The sequence below is a fragment of the Salminus brasiliensis genome, chromosome 14 (genome assembly GCF_030463535.1).
Source record: "Salminus brasiliensis chromosome 14, fSalBra1.hap2, whole genome shotgun sequence".
In the NCBI taxonomy this organism is placed as follows: domain Eukaryota; kingdom Metazoa; phylum Chordata; class Actinopteri; order Characiformes; family Bryconidae; genus Salminus; species Salminus brasiliensis.
Genome location: NC_132891.1, coordinates 5,710,086 through 5,735,188, shown reverse-complemented (window position 1 = coordinate 5,735,188; position 25,103 = coordinate 5,710,086). Strand labels below are relative to the sequence as shown.

Below are 25,103 nucleotides of genomic sequence, written 5' to 3'. Positions count from 1 at the left end.
AACTTAGCTTAGTCTAAAGTTCTCCTAACTCACATTCATTTACTTCTGCATCTCAGTTTTATCAACAATACATACTGAGTTGAGCCCAGCAAGGGCTCAGCGCTTCACTGTCAAGAGCATCACAGTCTGGGGATGTCATGTGATAGGGGGAGCAATTTTTTGTGCCCACTATATATATATATATATATATGCGTGTGTGTGTGTGTCTCACCTTTAGTCCCAGCAGGACCAATAGAGGGACATTATTCATTCCCCCCTCCACCCACTCATCCAGCGACACAGTTCCACTGCTGTCCGAATCAATCGCTGTCATCATGTCCTTCAGCACCTGAGCAGCAGAGAGAAAGACGGGGGGGGTATATCGCCAACCTGTGTTAAAATACTACTACTAATAATAATGCTACCATCACTGCTACTACAACTAGTACTAATACAACTAGTACTACTACTACTACTACGAGCAATAGTAGTACCACTGCTACTACCCAAGGTTACTACTTCCACTACTTCTAGTACTAATCCAACTACTATTGCTACTACAAGTAGTACTAATACAACTACTGATACTTACAACTACTAGTACTACTTACTACTGGTAGTACCGCTGCTACTACTACTGCTAGCAGTAGTAGTACCACTGCTACTATTACCACAATTACTACTAATCCCACTGCTACTGCTACTATTCCTCCTACAACTACTACTGCTACTACTATTAATACAACTACTAATACTGCTACTAGTAAACCTAGTACCACTGCTTTTACTACTTAATAGTATTACTATTACTACTGCTGATACTATTACTGCTACTACTACTAATAATAATAAGAAGTAGAATATTAATAATAATAATAATAATAATAATAATGCTTCTAGTATTACTACTACCACCACCATCACTGCTACTACAACTAGTACTAATACAACTACTAGCAATAGTAGTACCACTGCTACTACCCAAGGCTACTACCCCACTACTTCTAGTACTAATACAGCTACTACTGCTACTACTAGTGGTACTAATACAGCTACTGATACTTCTACTAGTACTACTACTGCTAGTACCACTGCTAGCAGTTGCAGTACCACTGCTACTACCATTACTACTACTCCTACTAATAATACTAATACTATGGGTACCACTGCTATGACTACAACAACTACTAGTACCACTGCTGTGACTACTGCTACTAGCTATAGTAGTACCACTGCTACTATTACCACAATTACTACTACTACTACTACTATTACTACAACTACTACTGCCATTACTATTATTACTACTTCCACTGCTACTAATACTGCTACTACAACTAGTACCACTGCTTTAACTACTTAACTTATTAACTTATTATTACTACTGCTGCTACTATTACTGCTACTACTACTACCACTACTACTAATAATAATAATAGTAATAATAATAATAATCCTATGATTCGAACATTAAGGGTGGATCAGCTGCTGAGCAACACACACGCAAACACACAGGAAAGTTCACTCACAGGCCTGAGTTCTGACACATCCCAGCCTAGGTAGTCGGCGGCATGCATCATTTGGGCAATAATCCGGTCCACCTCCTACCGGCAGGAAAGAGGAGATTTCACAAAGCTGATTAACAGGTTTTTCTCATTATTCATAAGCATCTGATGGGGCCAAGTGCTACGTCCTAACATGCTCAATCCAAAACACAAAAACGCTTCCACTGAAAGGTCGCAATAAAGAGTTAACTGTACCATAACATATGTCCTAATGGTCCCTCTAGTAGATGCTAATTACATGGGTTCTGGGCAGCATACATTAAACGTCATGCATGTTTAATGAGCAGCTCTAAAGACAATCCCATAGAGTGGCTATGCCCTTTAAAACCTTTTTCAGTGAGCACACCACTGAAAGTCCCCAAATCGACTTACTGAACTGTCCAGGACTCCATTGCCGTCTCTGTCATAAAGCCTGAAAGCGACTGCAGGAAAAGAGATGGGATTTAGCTCTCGGCGCTCATGAGCTAATGGAAACAGGCTCATGTTATAACAAGTTAAAACTCACACTCCAGTTTATCTCTGGGCTGCCCATCCTCCAGCAGCGAGAAATAACAGGACACGTCCTTAAGAAAGACCTCCCCTTAGAGACGGGACAAAGCAGAAGCAGTCAGCAGAGCACCCAAAACAACCTTAACATCCGTTAGAGAACTTACAAACCTTTAAAATCATACAATTACATTTAAATGTAGACGTTTTTCTAGAGCCACACTATATGTCCAAATATTTGTGGACAGACCTTCTAATGTAAGTATAAACTCTTTATAATACCCCCCTTCAGAAGAAACAATGAATGAGCAGGTGTCCCAATACTTTTGTCCATAGAGTGTATTCTGAGATATAACAAAGCTTTTCAAGGATGTAAAAAAAAGAGAGAAAGAAAGAAAGAAAGAGAGAGAGAGAGAGAGAGAGAGTAAGAGAAAGAGACACTCACTGGTCTGGTCTGAGGTTTGGAAGGATCTGAAGAGACGCTGGCAGAGGTCCGCTGGGAAATCCTCCACCTCCAGATACGTCTTCAGGAAGAGCCGGAAGCCATGCTCATCAATGCACTGAGAAAGAGACAAACAGTGCCCCTTCAATAATGAACCAGCTGGAGTGCTTCTGCATACTCTCCTCGTTTATCACCATCTCTCTCACACACTTGTGAATAATTCAGCTGGTACTCTCCGTAACCTTGGTATTACATAATACACAATGAATCGATTCATTATTGCTGACGCTCTTTAACGGGTGATTTAACTCCCAAAAAAGTGTCAGTTTCTGACATTTCATTCTCGTCCCTGTTAATAATATGTTTCCTCAATCTGGTCGCATTTACTTTAATATATAATTAACACACGCTATCATTTAAAAGAGGCCCTAAAATGTCAGACTGCATAGCTAAAACACTGGTGTGTACGTATTTTGTGTATATACTGTGAATATAGAGATACAATACCAGGGATGCATCGATACTGCTTTTACCTTTCTGATACTGATACCAGATGTTCAAGCATCTGCCGATACAGAGTCCCGATAGCGATACTAAACATAACTAAATACTCAATAGACAGCCATAAATCCTAATATTTAAAGTGTTCTACTTTTTATAGGTTGTACTTTTTAATATCTGATCCCAAATAAGATCTAATAAGCTTGAGAAAGCCAAACCCAGGGATGGGGGCCAAGGCTAAAAGCTAACCGGCTACAATCTCTTCATCTTGCTAACAGCACATTGCGCTGAGAGGACAAAAAGAGAGGACAGCAGCAGCACTATCTGGTGGTGACAGTGTTAAAACTATGCTATAACGTGTGGGATCTGTGAGCTGTCGCCGGTGTCATAAACCAGCCAATCAGAGCAAAGCTCACCAGTTCTCTATAGAAGTCCTCTATAAAAGGAAAAACAACATCTGGCCATTTTTCATCTTTCACACAAATGAAAGTCACATACCTACTGCATTTAAGCATCAAATAATAATACTAATTATTAATAATTATTATTAATATTAATAAACAAACACACAAATGTTTTACCACCTTTAAACAAGAAATAATGAATAAGAATGTACTTCACGTTACATTCAACTGTATAACTATATGACAGCGCATCCAACAGTAAAGGCAGCATCTGATCCTCTTCTTCTTCTTTATTACAATAATAGCAAACCCAGCAGCACACAAAGTGGTCCAAATCCCACATGCTGATCCATTTCTCTCTGACCGGAGTGGACATGCAGCTCACTGGCTACCGAGGGGCAGGTTCAAAGACATGCATTGGCAGTATAAGTGAGATGGTAAGATGTAACCGAAATTGCAGATGAACGAGCCGAACTCAGGAGCGGTGGGACTCCTGGGGGAGTCTGATGAGGTGTCCCGCTGGGCCTGCACTACAAACCCAAGCCCTGTTCTCTCTTTCAGCACAGAAACACTAATGCTGTCCTCTTTCTTCCAGACATATTCAAACTTCAAAGCCCAGTGGACACCTGTGCTCCTTTGGTGTGGAAGTGGAAAAATTATGACGCACACTGCACTTAGGCCTTCCCTGTCTCTCTCTCTCTCTCTCTCTCTCTCTCTCTCTCTCTCACACACACACACACACACACACACACACACACATTTGCTTTTTAGAAAGTCAGGATAGGAAACCATATATGTCCAATGTGTATGTATTACGTATATATACTGTAAACATAGATATGTAAGAACAGGGATGCACCGATACCACTTTTTCCTTTACTATACCAGATTTTCGAGTATCTGCTGATACCAAGTCTGACTTAAATACTGGACAGATGGCAATAAATCCTGATATTTATAGTTTTCCACTTTTAATAGGTTGTACTTTTATATATCTGATCCCAAATAAGATCTAATAAGCTTAAAAGAACAGCATTTACTGGTTGAGGAAATGCGTATTTAAAAAGGTTCAGAGCTTTTATAAAAATATAATTAAAAAATGGCCACAATGCAGAAACCCCTGCAGGTAGAGAAGCATAATCTTATAATAAGCTTCACCTAATAGCTTTTAACTGGTGTAAAATTCACATTTCAGAGCAGTGAAAAAACACCAGGTTAGAAACAGAAAGTGCTTCTGCAGCGATTTCTCATTCAGGTTCACGTCTCTGTGTAAAAAGGTGCTAAACTTCAGTGCCTGGCCTTTCAACAACCTTAAAGTCACCTTCTTGTTTCAGAACCAGAAAAAACACTACATGCAAACAGAGAGTTCTAAAAGTTCATTTAATGTTTGATGGTAATAACTAATTATGACTGGCTTTTACTGGTTGTTTAAATGTTTGGTTTCATAAAGTCTGCAAACAAAAATGTTCTATGTAAAGCAAAAATGTAGGGCGTCATGGTATCTTCATGGTATGGGTGCTCTCTATTGGCCATACCGATACTCTGTGTAATGTAAATATGTTCAAACCTATACGTAATAATATTGCACATATGTATAGCATGATCATCGCTGTCAAAAACCTTGTATCTTCATGTATTTTTGCCCCTTTCTACTTAGCAGCTACCTAGCAACTCCATAGCAAGCACTTAGCATACCACAGTAACCGCCTAGCAACTCTATGAGAACCACCAAGCAACCGCTAGCAGCTCCTCAGCAACCTTCTACCAGCTGATGCTCTATAAATACTTTATAAGGTGCATATTACTGTAATGTAAAAGCAATAAACTGCTTATTATCACCAGCTCTTATTATCAACAGCTACATACAACTCCATCAACATTTGAGGACAACTCCTCCTGTAAAGTTGTCCTTTAGGAGATACAGAGATGTGTGTTAACATGCACAGAATTTCTAAACCTCACTCTACACTGAAGCTCATCATTTAATTGATTATTTACAACAACAAGCACACCCCAGTGAGCTCATGTACAGCGTGACACACGCCACTTCCCACACAGATCACATATGATTTCAGATTTGGCCAACTCAACTGGTAAGGGTTTCTAAGCCTGAGAAAGTTGTGTTCAGTGGAGTCAAATGACACAACAGCTGACGCGCTGGGTGTGCTGTATGTGGATGTGCGCTGAGCAAGCGTTTACGAAACGAGTCCAACAGAGCAGTGGGTCAGCTACAACCAAAACAGAGCACACAGCCTTCTGAGAACTTCTGTGTGTACTATAAACTAAAACCTCTGAAACCCACTGTATCAGACTTGCAAGGCTCTTTATAACATCAAATATATTAAATTATATTAAATAAATTAATATATGAATAAATAAATAAATAAATAAATAATAATAATATATGCACACACACGTACTAAATGGACAAAAGTAACTGGACAAACTTCTTAATCTTTCTTTCATTTAGTCCCATTGCAACAGGTATATAAATCAAGCACCTAGCCATGCAGTAGGTGAAAGAATGGGAGGTTCTAAAGAGCTCACTGAACTCCAGCATGGTCACCAGTCAGCAGGTGAAATTTCCTCCATCCTAGATCTTCCTCCATCAGCTGTGAGTGGTATTATTATTGAACATTGGAAGCGTTTAGGAGGAATAGCTCACAGAGAGCAGCTCAGTGTCTGTCAGACCACGTAAAGTTACAGAGCGGGGTCAGGGCCGAGTGCTGACCTTAGAGCAGAGTGCAGAAAAGTCCAACTCCATATTAATGCCTTTGGGCAGAGGATGTCTTAAAAGCTTCAGTAGGTATGATAAAAAGGACATATATTGTCCACATATATATATATATATATATATATATATATATATATATATATATATATATATATATATATATATATATATATAAATTTGTTATTTGGACCAATAGAAACACTCCCAAATGATGGAAAAAATCTTTGTATATTGACTTTGTATATATATATATATATATATATATATATATATATATATATATATATGCCATTAGTTGTCAAATGCCATCACAGGACAAATGACCATAAGGGTTAAACATGCAGACATGTGTATAAGCCTCGTGTGTGTGTGGGAGTGTGGTGCTCGGCCATGCGCCGCAGTGCACAGAGGGGTCTCCTCCGAGTGCTTGGTTTGGCAGAATGAAAAGGGCAGGCAGTGTGGTGTAAAGCGTTTGACATTGGCTGCCCCTCTCTCACCTCTCCGTGCCTGTACTGCGCCAAACGGCCATCTGCATCAAACTCCCTGAGCACATCTTTCACCTTCAGACTGCAGTCTGTACATACAGGCAGGCAGATAGGCAGACAGACAGACATACAGACAGACATACAGAGAGAGAGAGAAACATTACATTACAAGATAATGCACTGAATTTACTTGAGTCGGATGATCATTATGTGTTCTGTGGCTTTAACAAAGCTGACAACGTTCTGTACATTGAAGCTCTTCTACAGTTACAGAACACTGGTCTAAAAATGGTCCCTCAACATATAAAGTAATATGGTTGAAAATGAGTCAGAAGGTGAGAAACTAATGGATCTTACACATGAGCTGAGGGACTGAAACATGGCTGTTGATGTTGAAGACACTACTGTAAGAATTTCTCAGCAAAATGAATAACCCTAGAAATATAACAACTTAGTCAGCTATATCATAACTCATTTTATTAAAAGAACTGAAAAATTGTAGAAACAGTTCAAAAAGTAAAGTCAAAGACAGACTTTAACCCATCTGTGGAGTGAAAACACCCATAAACACTAGTGAGCAAACACACACAGTGATACGGTGAGCACATATGCCCAGAGTGTAAAGTAACTTAACCCAGTCAAAAACGTAATTAGTAAGAAAACATTTATAGCTCAGTCAAAAATGTAATTGTTTGTTTACTGAGAAAAAAACATTCCTGTCACAAATACAATAACACAGTCCAACATATAATAACTCTGTTGAATATGTAATAACTTGTCAGTTATTAAGTCAAGAATGTAATGATTTATGTCAGTCCAAATTCATAACTTAAGTCAGTCAAAAATGTAATCATTTAACCCAGTCAAAAAAGAAATGACAAAAATATCAATAGTTCAGTCTAAATGTAATAGCTTACCTCAGTCAAAAATGTAAGAACTCACTTAAATCTGTAATAACGTAGGTCAGAAAACAATTTAATAGCTTACCTTAGTCAAAATAACATAACTCGAATCAAATATGTAATAACTTAAATTAGTAAAAAATAACTCAGTTAAAAATGTAATAACTTAAGTCTGAAAAAAATAATAGCTTATCTCTGTCAAAAAAAACAACTCCGTTAAATATTTAATATTTAACTTAAATCAGTAAGAAAATGTAACAACTGTCATAAATTTAATGAAACACCATCATGTAATAATTTACAGCAAATGATCAACCTGAAGATGTAATAAATTCCCAATAATATAGTGAGGTTTCTAATCAGGTTTGGTTATTGATTTAAAAATGGTATTGCGTTAATGGTTCACACTTTTTCAAATCATTAAGGAAGTTATTAATTACATTATTAAAGGCAAGTTATTAATTTTTTGACTGATGATTATTTGTTTGCTGTATTTTACCAACACTTCTGCATTGTTTCTTAGAAACCGTGGCCTCTGTTCTGAGATTTCAGTTTCCATTTAAAATCCAGACAGACACAGTGTTGAGCATCAGTATGCATTAGCTCATTAACATGTTGTTTTTTGACAGCCTGTCACTGAGAACATGTGTAAAAATACTGCAGAACCACAACAGAGACTTCCCGCCCGCTCTGTGTATGAGAATCCGTGCTGTTAGCACGATGAGATGCGTAGAACTGACTGACTCAAAAGTACATTATTTCAAGGTGTAAAACATAGGACATCAACACAGTTCTGTCTGCTATTAGCAATAACGGTGCTGAGGTCATAGATTTTATTCATATGGAAATGAGGTTCATTTGAATCCAGTCAATCCAGAGAATAACATGAGCTTCTCTGAAAGTCTGACATGCAGAGCTCTAAAGCTACAGGCTAGTTCTTCCTTTCTCTCCCCCTCACACACACACACACACACACACACACAGCAGCTAGTACATTCACACGTTGGTGGCGAGGAGAGGAGTGTGAGGCCGAGCGGTGTGTGGGCGAGGGAGACTCACAGTCTATGTACTGCTGCAGCTGGATGAAATCCACCGGACTCAACTCCTTCCCCTCCGGCTGCGCAGCGCCCGACATCGTGCCAGTGGCCTGAGAGCGAGAGAGAGAGACAGAGAGAGAGAGAGAGACAGAGAGAGAGAGAGAGAGAGAGAGACAGAGAGAACAAAAGAGAGTGATCATTTGATTGAAGCTGAAACCTTCTAACCATATTTCTGCTGCTACACCCGACAATCAACTGTGGAAGTGAAATCATTAAATCCTGCAGCAGAAATGAGCTCTCATAACGGCCGCCACCACGCCTGAGACGTGTCCTGTGATGACGCCACAAACTGAATCAGCGCAATTATCAGAAAGCACAAATTGCAACACGTACAGACCAGTGTTGCAGCGGCATGGCTCGAAAATACATACATGGACAGAAGTATTGGGACACCTGCTCATGCACTGTTTCTTCTGAAATCAAGGGTATTAAAAAGAGCCTGTCCTGCTTTTGTTGGAGTAACTGTCTCTACTGTCCATGGAGGAAAGCTTCTCACTAGATTTTGGAGCAACACTGCTGTGAGGATTTGATTGCATTCAGCGACATCTGATTGCGTTCAGGGACACCTCTTCTAAAGAATGCTTTCCTTCCCTTCATTTATGTATCACCAATCTCATATCAGCCACAAATGTATCACACACAGCTTGTCTAGTCCCTGTAGGGAAGTACTGCCAATAGAATAGGATTCTCTGGAGCAGATAAGAAACATGAACCTACTGGCACCATGCTGCCTAATGTCAGGCATGGGCTAGAGGGGTACAAAGCCCCCCTAGCATTGAGCTGTGGAGCAGTGGAAGAATGGTGGTGCTCCATTCAATACTTTTGGATGAGTTGACCTCTCTAACGCTCTTGTCACTGAATGCAATCAAATCCTCACAGCAATGCTCCTCCAAAATCTTGTAGAAAGCTTTCTTCCCTGGACAGTAGAGACAGTTCAGAGACTTCAACAAATACCCCAATACTCTTTCAATAGCCATAACAAACAACAGGTGCAACTTTAAGTAGGTGAATGCGTTCATTAGAAGGGGTGTCCACAAACATTTGGACATAGTGAGTGGATATATATCTTAATGTATTATATAACTTCAGAATTGATCTACTAAACCTAATAATCTCCAGTTTATCTAACAGTAGAGTTTTCTGTAGAGTTCTGTAGAGTTTTCCAGACGTTGTCGTGAAGCCGTGCACAGTGCAGTAAGTCTCTACAGCTTTAATATTCAATCTGAATGGAAAAGTTGGACAGGGTTAGTGGTGGTAATTCGTCACACAATGCATGTTAAAGAATGTCTGAGAGTCCACTAGAAACATTGACTGGCTCTGGGCAAAGACAGCAATGATTGTGTGTGTTTGAGTGTGTATAACACAAGGATATACATAGGCTCCAGGCCAGATGGGCACATCCGCATAAAATAAATGTGTGTGTGTGTGTTTGGGTCTCATCTGCGATGGGAAATGGATCAGTCTAGCGATGATAAAGGGCTTCTGGCTCAAAGAGCCGTCCAGGGACGCACAGCAGAACGATGCCGAGTTAAAGACTCACTTCACTTCCTACCCTTTCCTCTAGGGAACTCCAAAAGAGGCTGCTGGGAACTAATTGCCATTCAAATGGGTGACCCACTTAAGCAGTGTTGATGGCTAAGCCTCTTGCTTTTATGTAACTGTGGACCTTGGGCCTTCAAGAAAGAAACAGCTCTACAGCTTTTTTCACTTTTCCATTTGTCAAGTTCAGATTAATATGTAAATATTGTTAAAGTTTTCAAATGTACCATTCATTATCCAGCCCATATTGTCCATATATGGGAAACAGGCCACAAAAATAGCCTGTTGAGAATTGGGAATGCTCTTTACATCAACAGTCATGTGAAAAAATGTAGACACCCTATAAAAAACATTTGCCTTTTTAACATATTAAAAAAAATGCATGGGCTGCGTCCCAATTGCCTACTATACAATAATACTATGCTAAGGTATAGACTACATACTAATCTTAATAGTGCAGGTTTGGCAGGTCAGTACACAACATATTAACATACTAACCCATTTTACAACCCACTAACAGGAAGTGATGAAGCGTTGCTATGACAACATATATCACTGCAAATTCTCCGGCACTTGCATTGTGTGCTGCACTTGCATCATGTGCTGCACTTGCATCGTTACCCGCCATTTTTCTAATAATCATTCCAGGCACGAGTAGCTCCTCCCTTTCTATTTTGTATTGCATTGTGGGTTAATAGTGTTAATCATAAGCACACTCAAAAACCGGCCAGTTCTGATGTATGTATCTTGGATATTTGAGTATACTCAACGTTGACACTTTTATCTGTGCTACATATTTCATACTCCAGAACTACGGTCAGTATGGTCATTAATATTATTATATTAACCAGCATGGTGCCCTCGACCTGTCATCATCTCTCAGTGAGTAGTCCAGATCATCTTCCATATAAGCTCCTCTTCAGTCTCACAGACTTTGAATTTTAAGAATAAAAGTCCTGAGCCCGGACAGCACTGTGCCGAGGTCCAGCGGAGTTATTAATTTTAGGGGGAAATAAACAGAATTTGTGTTCATTTGTTATAGTTTGTTTTATAAAGTTAGTAAAGTAATGATTACATCAATCCTGATGCCTGAAGTCTGTGAAGTCTCTTCCACATGGTCAGATATATGGTTTAAAAGAAACAGAAAAGGATGGATCGGTGCATCCCTAGTAATATGACGATCTCTCAGTACTGCTGAAGTGAGGATCAAATGTCCAGATGTGTGAATGATGGTCCAGATGTTAAAAAAGACAAAAAAAAAAATCTGAGGGGTCCTAATTTTTCACTATATATATATATATATATATATATATATATATATATATATATATATATATATATATATATATATTTATATATATAAAACAGCCTACGGCAGTTTAACCCCGCCCATTTATGTTGAAGTTATGGGGAGTGTTTCATTCTGCACTGTTTTAAGAACAGGGTACAGTACAGGTCAGCCAATCAGAATTAAGGTTATTTCCATATATCAGTCCGAATGATTGAAACAAAGTAGTCAGTTAAAGAATAAAGAGAGGTTGGTAAAAGATGTGGAAATTATTAAATTCTGGCGTTTTTGTTTCATAATTTGTAACAGATATAAGCAGAGACCTACAATAAAATAAAATACATTTAATCCAGAGCTAAGTTCTCAGACTTCTATACCAGCCGCTGTCTGAGGATTTTCTGGTGGGAAGGATTTTTAAAGAAATCCATCCTCACAGCTTCCCAACGGCAGGAGATACAGAAGCATGAAGAACAGAACCAGCCGGTTCCGAGATGGCTTCTTCCTCCGGGCCATCAGGCTGCTGAACAGCCAGCAGCAGTGCTTCACTTCTCACTTCAGTCAACACTACTGTGGAACTCTATGGACAAAGCACACAGACCTTCACCCACACAAACTCACCCTGCACCCTGTTAGTGGGACTAACAGCCCAGTCTCAATGCACACTAAAGACCCTCACCCTCTCACTATAGTGCCTATGAATAAATAACCACCTGTAATATCTGTATATTCAGAACCTATATAAATAGCTTGTACATTTGAACAGTGCAGCAGTACGTGCAGTGTATATGTTGTATATGCTGTATTCTACTTTTTATTATAGTTTAGATTTGTATGTGTTTTACTGTAAGAAATCTTTTCACTCACCTTTACACCTGTGTTCATGTGACATGACACCTACCCGGATTGGATTTCTGTGTTTATTCAGTTATTAAATGTATTACTGAGTAACTGTATCAAATGATTTGTATTTTAACGGGTTAGAGACTATTCTGAAGTCACTTATTAGGAGATATCAGTGAGAGTTAGGGCTGGCAATATGGTAAAATTCTATATCACAATATTTTTATATATCAGAGAATCCCAGAATCTAGACTAAAAACATCAGTAGTGTCAGATTCTTAAAAACTACTGTTCAGATCCTCTCCTGTACTGAATACAGTGATTTATATTCAACATCTGCTGCTCTTCATCTAATTAAACTAGTCTAATTACACTGTTAGTAATGAAACCAGCAGCTGATCAGTGTTTATTAAGCACTAACAGTCTCCTCCATATGATTAGAAAAGCATATTGTTATCACCATAACAAAACGTATCACAATACAATAATATACAGTCATATTATTTGTACTACCTTGAGAAATAAAGCCACAAAAATAAATGTTTTAAAGTTTTGATTGTTGTTAGTGTTCAAGGCACACAAGCCTGTTTAAACCATCTTTTCCTCAAAACTTAAAAAAATATATAGAAAAATAAAGGCAAAATAAAAAAAATAAAAAAAAGGCAAAAAGCTTCATGCTGTAAACAATTCAATTAAAAAAAACGAGGGAAGAATTTGCATGGGTCTTTTTTGCATTTGCTTAACTTCTAGTGATTACAAAAATAAACTCAGATGGCACCTAGAGGGCGCCAGAGGGAGTTCAGCTAGAGCACAGTGGTGAAAACAAAGGATTGGAAGTGGGCAGCGTTAACATAGCCAGTGCCAGATCCATTAAATTACGCCTGCATTGGCCCTGATCCCAATCCACTTACTTCTCTACGTTCTTGCACTGACATTTTAATTAAAGTAAAAGAAACTGAACTCTTAAATTTAGGGCCTAGCTTTTCTCCCGGTTGCTCAGTAAATCCAGCCACTACTGAAGGTTCATAAGTTGAATCACAAAAAAAGCAGCAAGCTTTGCTGATACTTGGTAATGTATTACAGTACATCGTAGGTATCTGAGGCTTGTAAAGCTGCTAGAATTGCACCCAGTACACCCAGGTGTCAAAAACCACATGCATACTTACATGCATACAGCAACCCAAAGCACCTTCCTGGTTACAACAATACATGTAAAATGCATGAGTTCAGATTTAACATGAAAAACAGATGATGTATGAAAGCACACACAAACAAAAAACATTTAAAGAAACCTGACAGAAAATAAAGAAAATAAATCAGTAGAAATCAACACATAACGAGCCACCTAACGAGATAAAACTGATACACTATTAACTGAGTTTGTGTATTTTGACTCAATGTTGTTGAGAAAAATACACTCTAAAAATAACAGGGCTCTTTTAGTGATTTCATAGAAGAACCAGTTTTCTGAACAGAAATGAAACACGAATTGCCATTATTTTAATTTCTTATTAGTTGTTAGATGATTATTCATTAGGTCATTATTTTAAAATACTGTCCTGATATTTTGAGGTGTTTTTTCATTATTTGTAGATTATTTTAAAAATGTTTATATGCTTTTTCACTGTTTTAAGAAATGTCCATTATTTTAGATGATTTCTCATTATTTTTAAATTGTTTTTAATTTTTTTATATATTTTTTATTTATTTTTAATTTTTTCCCATTATTCTGAAATACTATCCTGATAGTTTTTATGTGGTTTCTCATTATTTTTAGAATAATTTAAATTATTTCCATATGCTTTTTCACAGTTTTAAGAAATTTCCATTATTTTAGATGCTTTTTCATTATTTGTAGACAATTTCTCACTATTCTGAGCTAATTTCCCATTATTCTGAGATAATATTTTCAATATTTTGAAATACTGTCCTGATATTTTGAGTTTTATTATTCTTTTGAGATGATTTCTCAATATTTTGAGACAATTTCTCAATATTTTGAAATACTGTCCTGATATTTTGAGATCATTTTTCATTATTTTTTAAATGGTTTCTGATTATTTTGAAAAACTGTCCTGATATTTTGAGGTGGTTTTTCATTATTTGTAGATTATTTTTAAAATGTTTATATGCTTTTTCACTGTTTTAAGAAATGTCCATTATTTTAGATGATTTCTCATTATTTTTAAATTGTTTTTATTTTTTTATACATATATTTTTTCTTTTTCCCATCATTCTGAAATACTATCCTGATAGTTTTGATGTGGTTTCTCATTATTTTTAGAATAATTAAAATTATTTCCATATGCTTTTTCACAGTTTTAAAAAATTTCCATTATTTTAGATGCTTTTTCATTATTTGTAGACAATTTCTCACTATTCTGAGCCAATTTCCCATTATTCTGAGATAATATTTTCAATATTTTTAAATATTGTCCTGATAATTTGAGATTTAATTCAGATTATTTTGAGAAATCTGTCCTGACATTTTGAGATTTCTCATTATTCTGCGAGGATTTCTCAATATTTTGAAATATTGTCCTGATATTTTGAGAATATTTCTCATTATTTTGTCAGCTTTCTTTATTGTAAGTGGTGGGAAAAGGCCTCCATACTTTAATGTTAACAAAAGCTGTGTGTGTATTCTTTACTTCACTTCATAGAAAATATAGGTTACATTGGAGTTTAAAAGAAGGCCCCCATCCCCCCGTCCCCCCCAACATCAAGCGATCCTTTCTTCCCAGCCATCACGTAGCTGATATATTCTCAGAGCAGGGAACGGCCTGTACATGTCTGCGCAGCGGCAGCTTTCAGCCTCCTCTCCAGGCAGCAGAACAGACAGAAAAGTCAGGATTGAACGCCCACTCCTAGCGTGTCATGTGAGCTAACAAAGGGTCGCGGCAGCCCCGCTTAATTCCCTCAAAAGGTTAGCTCAGTTGCCTAGCAGCTTTGTTTATGCGGCCTGTTCCACTGGGTGGGTGGGTAGGGGGGCAGAAAGTTAACCCAGTAGCGGGACTTTTTCACCGGTCAGGAGAGGGGGAATGAGCAAGAGCGAGCGAGTGAAGCGTTTAGTGTAGCTTTCATTATTTATCAAAGAGTGATGCGGAGTGAGGCACGCATCTCACGACACTCTGCTGTGCAGCTACATACACTACATGGCCAAATGTTTGTGGACACCCCTTGTTCTAATGAATGCATTCAGCTCCTTTAAGCTGCAACCATTGCTGACACAGATGTACCAGTACACACACACACACTAGTCTAGTCCCTGAAGAGAAGTACTGCCAATATAATAGAAACTCCCTGCAGCACATAATCGTGAAACGATTGGCAACTATTGGAATTCAAACCTATAGAGGGGTATGTAAAGCCCTTCCATCCTGTTCATCAATGGTCAGGACTCAAGACCCCACAGGACCACCACAGAGCAGGTGTTATTCGGGTGGTGGGACTTTATCAGCACTGCGCTGACTGATGGTGGTGGTGGCGACTGTGTGAGTAGTGTGTGTTGCGCTGGTGGTACGAGTTACAGGTCTGTTTGTGGGTGACCAAATACTTATTATTATTATATAATTTACAAATAAATTATTTAAAAATCCTACAATGTGATTCCCTAGATTTTTCTTTCTCATTCTCACTCCGGTCTCTTATAGTTGAAGTGTACCAATGATGAAAATTACAGACCTCTCTCATCCTTCTAAGTAGGAGAACTTGCACAATCAGTGGCTGGCTAAATACTTTTTGGCCCACTGTAAGTATATATTAACTTAGAACAAAAAGGAAGGGAATTTGTTTTGGTAGATTATTTCTTTGGTGTAACGATGCTTCTTGGCAGTAAATCTTACACCGTTGGAAAGCCTGTTCATCTCCCTTTTACATGGTGCCACATTTGTAAGGAACATGCATTTGTGGGATGAGCAGCAGAGCTGAGTATGTGGGTTGCGCCCATGAACAAATTAACCAAATCTTCTCTGCCACTGCCAAATAGCTCATTCTGATCATCTGATTGGCCAATCAGGTGCCAATCAGGTGCCAATCAGGCATGGGCCCTGCTACAGTGGTCAGTAGATGTCTGCTCCAAGAATCTACATGCCACGTTTGACTGATCTGGATTGGGCCTGTGCGATAGGGCAACTTCAAGCGGGTATTCCGCAAAACCGTGAAACGTTGTGGCATTATCTGAAGTGAGCCCTAGTACCATCTCCAAATTGAAGGCCAAGTTCCATATAACAGGGGATGTCTGAGACAGGCCGCGAAGTGGGCGTCTTCTACAGATGTGCAGTCAAGGTTTGCACGCAGCCAATCTCCAGTCTCATCAGGTGGCCAGGAGGTCTGCCATGACTGCCTTACACCACCAGGCTCGTTTGCCCTGGTGTCGGCAACACGTGCACTGGAACCTAAACATGTGGACGAACGTTATGCAGTTGGATCGTAGGATCAAAGTGTGGAGAAGACACTGAGAATGCTGTGCTGATTGCTGCAGCGACAGAGTAGCGTCTTTTGGTGGACGCAGTGTGATGGTGTGGGGCGGCATCTCCATCATTGGAGGCTCAATCTCATACTACACCAGTGGCAACCCCATATCTCCACAGTCTGGACCTGACGTCTATCCTCCAAGATGACAACACTCGAGGGGTTCATCAGAGACCACCTCCAGAATTTGGGAGAGGAGAGGATGGAACGGCCTGCCAGCAGTCCTGACCTCAACCCCCATTGAACACTTGTGGGATCAGCTTGGGTGTGCTGTTCGTGCCAGAGTGACCAACACAACCACGTTGGCTGACCAATGCTGGTTGAAGAATGGGATGCCATCCCACAGCAGTGTGTGACCAGGCTGGTGACCAGCAGGAGGAGGAGGTGCCAGGCTGTTGTGGCTGTGTATGGTTCTACTGAGGCTCCTGTTTGTTGAATGAATAAATTGTTAAATTGCCAATACGTCTTATTTCTTCAAACTTCAAGCATCCAGTCCATCAAACACCAAACGAGCCAATGGCAGAATGAGCTGTTTGGCATTAGCATATACAAGAATTTGGCAAATTCTGCTCTGCTGCTCATCCCACAAATGCATATTCCTTACAAATGTGGCTCCATGTAAAAGGGAAATGAACCGGCTTCCCCGGCGTACTCTAAAGAAATTATCTAGTTTATATACCATATAGGGGCATATATATGTATAAATGCACACACACACACACACACACACACACACACACACACACACACACAGTATAGCACACTGGAAACCACAACATAAGCTATGTGTCACACAGGCCAATGGCAAGCACAGTTCAGTAACACGTCTTGCGCTCAAACTTCTCAGTAAGATGCTGGTGGAAAAACAGGCCGTTTCCAAAAACTGTGGGCTTTGCAGAAACAGTGAATCCGTTTGGTTTGACATTTCCTGAAGGGCTCGTTTTACGCTTGTTTAGGCGATCTGCTGACTGGTGTGTGTGACAGATAAGGGCTGCACGCCTGGCCTCTCTCTCTCTTTCTCTGTTTCTCTCGCTTTCGAACACTCGCCTCGTCGCTCCCTCACGTTGTCGCTTTGCTCTAATTATTTGTGCATAATAGCAGATTAATGTGGCGCAGTCGCTTTCGAAGTGAGGAGGAAAAAAAATCACACTGATCTATTAAATAAAAAATAAAAAAAGCCCAGTACAATTCAGAGAGGGGATTTTTTCTGATTCTGCTCCACACAGGTCAAACAGGCCTTAAAATGAGGCCTACACAGCCCGGTCAGGGTCGTCAGGGTCGTCAGGGTCTTCAGAATAGCAGAATTTGATAACGACACCAATACTACTTTCACAAAGCTCAGGACCACAATGACAGCCTACACTTGTCAGCATCTGACCGCCCAGTGTTTATTGCACGGGGTGGGGAACTTGAGTCCTGGAGGGCCGGATTCCTCCGCAGTCTGCTTAGAACATACCTGATTGAGCTCAGCTGTTAATTACCAGGTTTAGTTGTTTTTGTCCAGAGAAGAGAAATCACTGAACTGTGCTGGACTCTGGTCCTTAGCTTCCCACTATTCAGATGAGCAAAATGAGTTGTACGCTATATGGACAAAAGTATTGGGACACCTGCTCATTCACTACTGTCCAGGGATTCTAGACAGTAGCACTTATTTAGTGAGATCAGGATGTCAGATGATCACCACCCCACTTCATCCCTGTACTGGATGGTGCACCACCATCCATCATTCCAGAGAACACAGTTGCTCCACCACTCCACAGCTCAATGCTGGGGGGCTTTATAGCCCTCTAGCCCACGCCTGGTATTAGGCAGCATGGTGCCTAAATAGGTTCATGTTTACCTGCCCCAGAGAGTCCTATTGTATTGGCAATACTTCGCTACATAGACTAGACAAGCTGCATGTGTGTGTGTGTGTGTGTGTGTGTGTGTGCACGCATGCTTTGCACATCTGTGTAGTAGTTGAACGCATTTATTAGAAGGGGTGTCCACAAACATTTGGACATATAGTGGATGTCCCTGAGTAGAATTCTTATATGCAAATGAGCGTGTTTCTGCCCAGCCAAGTCAGAACACACCACAATTTTGCATAAATTTGAATACAAATATAAATAAATTAATAAACAAATAAATAAAGGTCAGGGATGATTCTGTATGGTTGTAGCTGTATTAGTGTACAGTGTGCTGGTCAGTGCACAGGAAGCTGGAGGAGTGAATGTTCTTCAGGGAGGGGGTGGTGTGGGGGGCGTATGAGAGAGCCTGCAGCTGTAAGGTGAACAGTAATGCTCACGAACTGTGATGCAGACCACACGCAGCACGGTAACACCATCCGCCTAACGTTTAACGGCCCTACTACACACTGCAGACACTCAGACACTCCTTCCCTTCAGTTCTATAGTAATGAAGCCAAAACTGTCTGTTATGTTGTCAAATTTGCAACCAGAGTGTGAGCAGTAGAGAGAAGACCCGTCTACTTATTTGGTAGACCCACCCCCATTCTGCCAGATGGAGCCTCAGTGTCCCAAACCGCCTTCACTGAGCTTCCAGTACAGAAGCAGAGTGGATTTCCACCAGTTTGTCCAGTAGATGGACGCTCCAACAGTAAAAGTGCAGCTCATTTAAGTTCAGCTTCTCCTTGTAATGAACAGAAAGGGCTGCATGCAGGTCCTGCAGATGACAAAGCTGTCAATCACTTCATTCGGAAGTGTAGCCCCGCCTTTTTACGATAGAGCAGCATAAGGCTTAAAAATGATTTCTGGGGGTGAAAATAAAAAAATGGGCCAATTTGGAGACACTGGAGATAGAAAGACAGTTTAGGGGAGGAGAAGGAGATGGAAAAAGGGCGGGGCTGTTTTGTCATTGAAACATTTAAAGATGCTAGGCTGTTTTTTACAGCCACTGGTTTATGCGATCGGTGTTGACGCATGACAGTGTGGATATACTTGTGTTTCCACCTCTACTTACCGAACTCGACAGTCCCTCCCTCTGTAGTGCAACACTAATGAGGGAGTAGGGACCCATTTTATTGGGTCACAGCCCAAGTCAACCAAAAAGACTTCCAGTAATTGTTAGCCTGTCTACCCTAGCCTTATCGCTTCTTCGCCAATCTAAGCCAACATCTGACACCAAACACGTCTCGGCTGGTCGACTGCATCTTGGGTAAAGGGGGAAATGTGTGAATTGAGATGAGCAGAGCTGAAGAACGTCCACATCTGCCCACACGGCTATCCGATTAGCTCTGACAGAGTTTATATCACAAGCACGGAGGTTTAGGAATGTTAATGTATGAATACGCATCAAAAGACCCACTCAGAGTGTGTATATGAGTGTGTCAGTGTGTGTGTGTGTGTGTGTGTAAGTGCCTATTTTCTAGTCAGCTCTGCATGCCCACATATACGGTCTCATTTGAGAGCCATTCCTAAGTGAAATTTCACGGTGACCCAAGTGAGTGAGTGAGTGAGTGGGTGAGAACACTATGGCTCTCGCGAGATGCTCATCTTTATGAGTTGGTACAAGACGTTTCAGTCTGTAAAAGGGAAATGTGACTAGTGTTATGGAAATGTCAGCGGTGCAGCGGGGGCGTTCTGTAGCGGTTAGCTGCAGCCTGCAAAAGTTGGAGGTTCCCTTAAATCGAGCTGTAGTGTGTGTGTGTGTGTGTGTGTGTGTCTTATGCAATAGCTAGTAATGCATGAAAAGGGCAAAGCACTATTGCTATGACAAAGCAAGCGATCAATACACCACATGCTGGCACTATGGATTATATAAGTAATTGATTAATCGACAGATTACTTTGAGAGTGATCGAATAATCAGAGTGAAAATAATACATAGAGATAATAAAGGCCAGAGCGGGCGTTAACTAAGGTGCACAGGCCTACACCTTGACCATGACTTTGGCCATCGTCTCATATTCCATCGTTTTAACAGCAGTTGGACCAAAATTCATCCCAAAAGATGTTTTTTTCAACTATATGTTTTAATGAATTAAAAATGAATAAGTCAGAGAATTCCGATCCTCTATTATATTCACCCCTCTCTTAATGGCTGTAATGTATCACAGTTTAAAGCAGATAAAGTACAGCCTCCACACCGCGGGGTTAGTTTAACACATGGGGTTTAATGCCCAGACAAATTATGCTGTTCTTCCACTCTATATTAAATAAATAATGTATTCAGAAATTATTATAAACATATTATTAAAAGATAACCATTAAAATGATGATAAAATACTTATTTTATAATTCAACAATACAGTATTGACTCTTGTTTGTTCTATTAGGTAAATCTAGCTCTAATCTTCAGCACAAACACATACATATGTTTCAGTAATATTTACACATACAGAGCTGGGTTTCCCAAAGACTTTCTGGCACAAATTAGAGATGGTTGGCTTCAAAACGGTGGAGCGAGCATCACACGAAACACTCTCTCTCTACCATTTTAACAGATCTGAATACTTTGAAGCTGTTGAGAACCTCAGCCAGGGTCCCCTGGCTTCCTATCACTAGCAATGCCCCTGACATTAGGGAGGTGAAGACTAGCACATGTCTCCTGAGGCTGCATCATGACGACTGACATGTGGATACTGCATCATCGGTTGAATCGGTCATCGGCTGCATCACCCTCAGGTCAGTGCAGCAATGGGAGGAGAGCGTGGCTCTCCAGCTCCAATACAACATCCCACTAGGAGTGATACAGGGAGGAAGAGGCATCAACCATCCCTGAGAGATACATTATGTGGACAAAAGTACTGCTCTCTCTGACTCTGGCTGCTGATGGCAAGCAGAACGAGCCGGGATTCGAACCAGCGATTCTTGGATCACAGTGGCAGCACCTTAATCCACTGGACCACTCAGTCTCCTATACTTCCCTATACTTCAATCCCAGTGATGAGCAAAAAGAGAAGCTCTAGTTCTTAAATTATATTTCAGCACAATTTTCCCAATAATCCATTATTTGTTTCTCATCGTCCGACCTATGGGTTCCTCGAAGTTCCTCTTACCCTGAGGCCGTTTGTCCTGGTCACTGTCGCCACAGAGGCTCAGACCTGGATTTCTATAAAGCTGCTTTGTGAGGACGTCCATTGTTGGAAGTTAAAAGCACTGAATAAATAAACCTGCCTTGACTTGTTTAGTAGAAAAGCCCAATAACACCTGGTTTAGAGTTGCACCAACTTTGAGTTTGAGATGAAATGGGTTTACTTAACAATAACAAACCATTAAGAGCCTTTAAAAAGACATTTAGTACTTCACTGGAAATAAAGAAGCCTTTAAAAAGACTTGAATGTGCACCAAATGGACAAAAGTATGGGGACACTTGCTTACTCACCCTTTCTTCTGAAATCAATGGTATTAAAAAGAGTTGATCCTGCTTTTGCTGGAGTAACTGTCTCTACTGTCCAGGGTAGAAAGCTTTCTACTAGATTTTGGAGCATCATTGGTGTGAGGATTTGATTGCATTCTGCAACAAGAAGAGGATGATGTCAATAAGTTCATGTTTATCTGCTCCAGAGAGTCCTATTCTATTGGCAATACTTCTCCACAGGGACCTATCAACACCACTGTAGTCTGACAGCTAGACAGCTTGTCTAGTCCCTGTAGAGAAAGAAGAGGTATCGCCAAGAGAATCTCTAGAGGACTCTCTGGAGCAGGTAAACATGAACCTACTGGCATCATGCTGCTTAATGCCAGGCGTGGGCTAGTGGAGGGGTATAAAGCCCCCCAGCGTTGAGCTGTAGAGGAGTGGAACGATGGATGGTGGTTCTCCATCCAGTACTTTTGAGATGAGTTGGGGAGATGATCATCCAACATCCTGACCTCACTCAACACGTTCTATTCGCTGAATGCAATCAGATCCTCACAGCAATGCTCCTCCAAAATCTAGTAGAAAGCTTTCTTCCCTGGACAGTAGAGACAGTTACTCCAACAAAGGCAGCATCAACTCTTTTTAATACCCCTGATTTCAGAAAAAAGGGTGAATGAGCAGGTGTCCCCATACTTTTGTCCACATAGTGTATTTGTAGTGAGGAGTCGAGACCACAGACCACACGCTGACTGTTGATAGAACTGCAGCATAATCATCATGTCTAGAACACCCCACCCACAAAGTATAGGACTTAGGCCTGAAACTCAGCAGTAAAGATACTGTATCTTCACGCTTCGCGCTAAGAGCCTTCCCCCGGCAGTTCCTTTACGAGCGCGCTGGTCAAAGGTCTATCACCACCCTCCACTAATTAAGGCTTCCAGTCATGAGCACTTACAGTAAAGGCCTATTTTTTTCTTTGTGCGGCTTAATTGGTGTTTGCTGACGTCTCGCCCCCACACGCACACGGTGTCGAGCTACCTCGCTCTTTGAGAACTTATTTGACTTCATCTCCTGCCCTTCATACAAAAGGGGGTGTGGTCTTCCCTCCGTTTGTGTGCTTTTTCAAAGGGTTTATCTAATTTTCTCCATCAAATCAAATGAAATCAAATGAAATCACATCTGCTTTTGCAAGGGAACACTCAGATTACATCTGGTCAGTGAGGAGAAGGAAGGGCAAGCCCGGTCACTATGGAAAGAGTTTCCCCCCCATCAGCTGGGCTTCGTCAGAGCGTTGCCAAGGGTGACGGGGAGAGAGAGAGAGAAAGAGAACGAGAGATAGAGAGATAGAGAGAGATAGAGATAGATAGGGAGAGAGAGAGAGAGAGAGAGAAAAACACACATATGCACACAGACTAATGGGTCTTTCCCTGGCCTCCTCCCACGCTGTTTAACTCACTTGGCCTTCAAACGGTCTAGTTTGCATTCCACCTGCAGATACAAGCATGATTCATCTTCTTCAACGAGGGGGTACTCCATGTCTATAAATGGGCACCCTCCTTTGGAAAGAGTGTGTGTATGTGTGTGTGTGTGTGTCAGAGCATAATGGTCCTGTGGATAAAGTTATGGATTTTAAGTTCAAGTTCACCAAAGGGTTCTTTAAAGACCTAAAGGTGGTTCTACTATGGCACAAGTGCCCAAACCATTCATTTGTCTTAGGGGGCCCAGGAATGTCTAACAGCATTTCCCTTGGCACAGCTGAGTAGCGGGAGTTCAGTATATGGAACTGACATACCGTGAAACTCAAACACTGCCGTTCCTCCTTCAGAAGGAAATCCAGCGGAACCAAAAACAGAGCTGGAAAACGGGCCGATTCCAACCCCCCATAACTGTTACATCACAGTCTTGACTCATTAAATTGACATAAACCTAGATAAACTAGATAAAGCCCTAGTCAAAGCTGCGACACAGCAAAAGCCAGGCAAGCTAATAGGGAATCCACGCTAGGCTAAAAGCTAATGCTGGAATGATCGCCGATGCTAGCTTTCGCCATCTCTTCTCTCCATCGGCCGCTCCCTCAAAAACAGACAGGACTACCAAACTGGAGCTAAACGCACATCAGAAGGGCATCACCGGCTTACTCGCTTTTTTCACAGGTAAGACTTGAGAAAGACAAACCCAGGAAAGTGAGTGGAGGCAAGGCTACAAGCTAACCGGCTACAATCTATTCAGGTTGCTAACAGCTTATCGCACTGAGAGGGCACAAAGGGAGGACAGCAGCACTATCCAGTAAGACTCAGGAATAATGAATAATGAGTGTTTTTGTTAAAACTATGTTATAATATGTGGCTTTTGTGAGCCGTAGCCAGTCTGTAAAGCAGCAGAGCTCATCATTTGATCATCCTGTAAAAGGAAAATCAGCGTGCTTTATTCTGAGATAAAATAACAGGGTGGTAATAAGGCTTGTAAAATAGTATCTGAGCTTTTTTTACACCCCAACCAAATCAAATCATATATATACAGTCATATATTTAGTATTTATACTAAATATGGTATCAATAACACTTTAAACACTCAATACATGCATTCTGTTGAACCTTTTAAGCAAAATAAGACTAATAAGAATGTGATATGGTAAAAATACTAAATCACAATATTTTAAAACATTTTCATGATGCACTATATTTAGCACGATACACATAATCACATAAATCAGTAGCGACAGATTCTTAAAAACTACTATTTAGATACTCTCCCGTACTGAATACACTGATTTTGTTCAACAGCTGCGGCACTTCGTCCTAATAAACCAGACTACTTACACTGTTTGTAATGAAACCTGCAGTTGATCAGGGTTCTTTAGGCACTAATAATATCCTCAATATTCTTAGAAAAGCATATTGTGTATCACAATAACAAAATTTATCACGATACGATAAAATATCGTCATATTGCCCAGCCCTAGGTTAGGGTAGCTTTCTGGTGGGCCGCACTTCGGACAGCCCTTTTCTATGGCGATGCTCCAAACAAGCCTTTTTGGTTTCTGCACTTCCAGCTCCTGGGCTCCCCCT

The 25,103-nt window shown here is 40.4% G+C and overlaps 1 protein-coding gene across 1 annotated transcript in view; it reads right to left on the bottom strand.

The window, feature by feature from the left end:
- dgkaa (diacylglycerol kinase, alpha a) overlaps positions 1–25,103 on the bottom strand; it is a 66,205-nt gene that overhangs the window by 28,570 nt on the left and 12,532 nt on the right. The window contains exons 2-8 of the mRNA XM_072696486.1: positions 8,558–8,645; positions 6,609–6,685; positions 2,476–2,590; positions 2,050–2,124; positions 1,917–1,966; positions 1,509–1,583; positions 212–328 (exon numbers count right to left, since the gene is read on the bottom strand). Of these exons, the coding sequence (XP_072552587.1) occupies positions 212–328; positions 1,509–1,583; positions 1,917–1,966; positions 2,050–2,124; positions 2,476–2,590; positions 6,609–6,685; positions 8,558–8,633 (585 nt within the window). The 5' untranslated portion in view covers positions 8,634–8,645. The remainder of the gene's footprint in view (positions 1–211; positions 329–1,508; positions 1,584–1,916; positions 1,967–2,049; positions 2,125–2,475; positions 2,591–6,608; positions 6,686–8,557; positions 8,646–25,103) is intronic.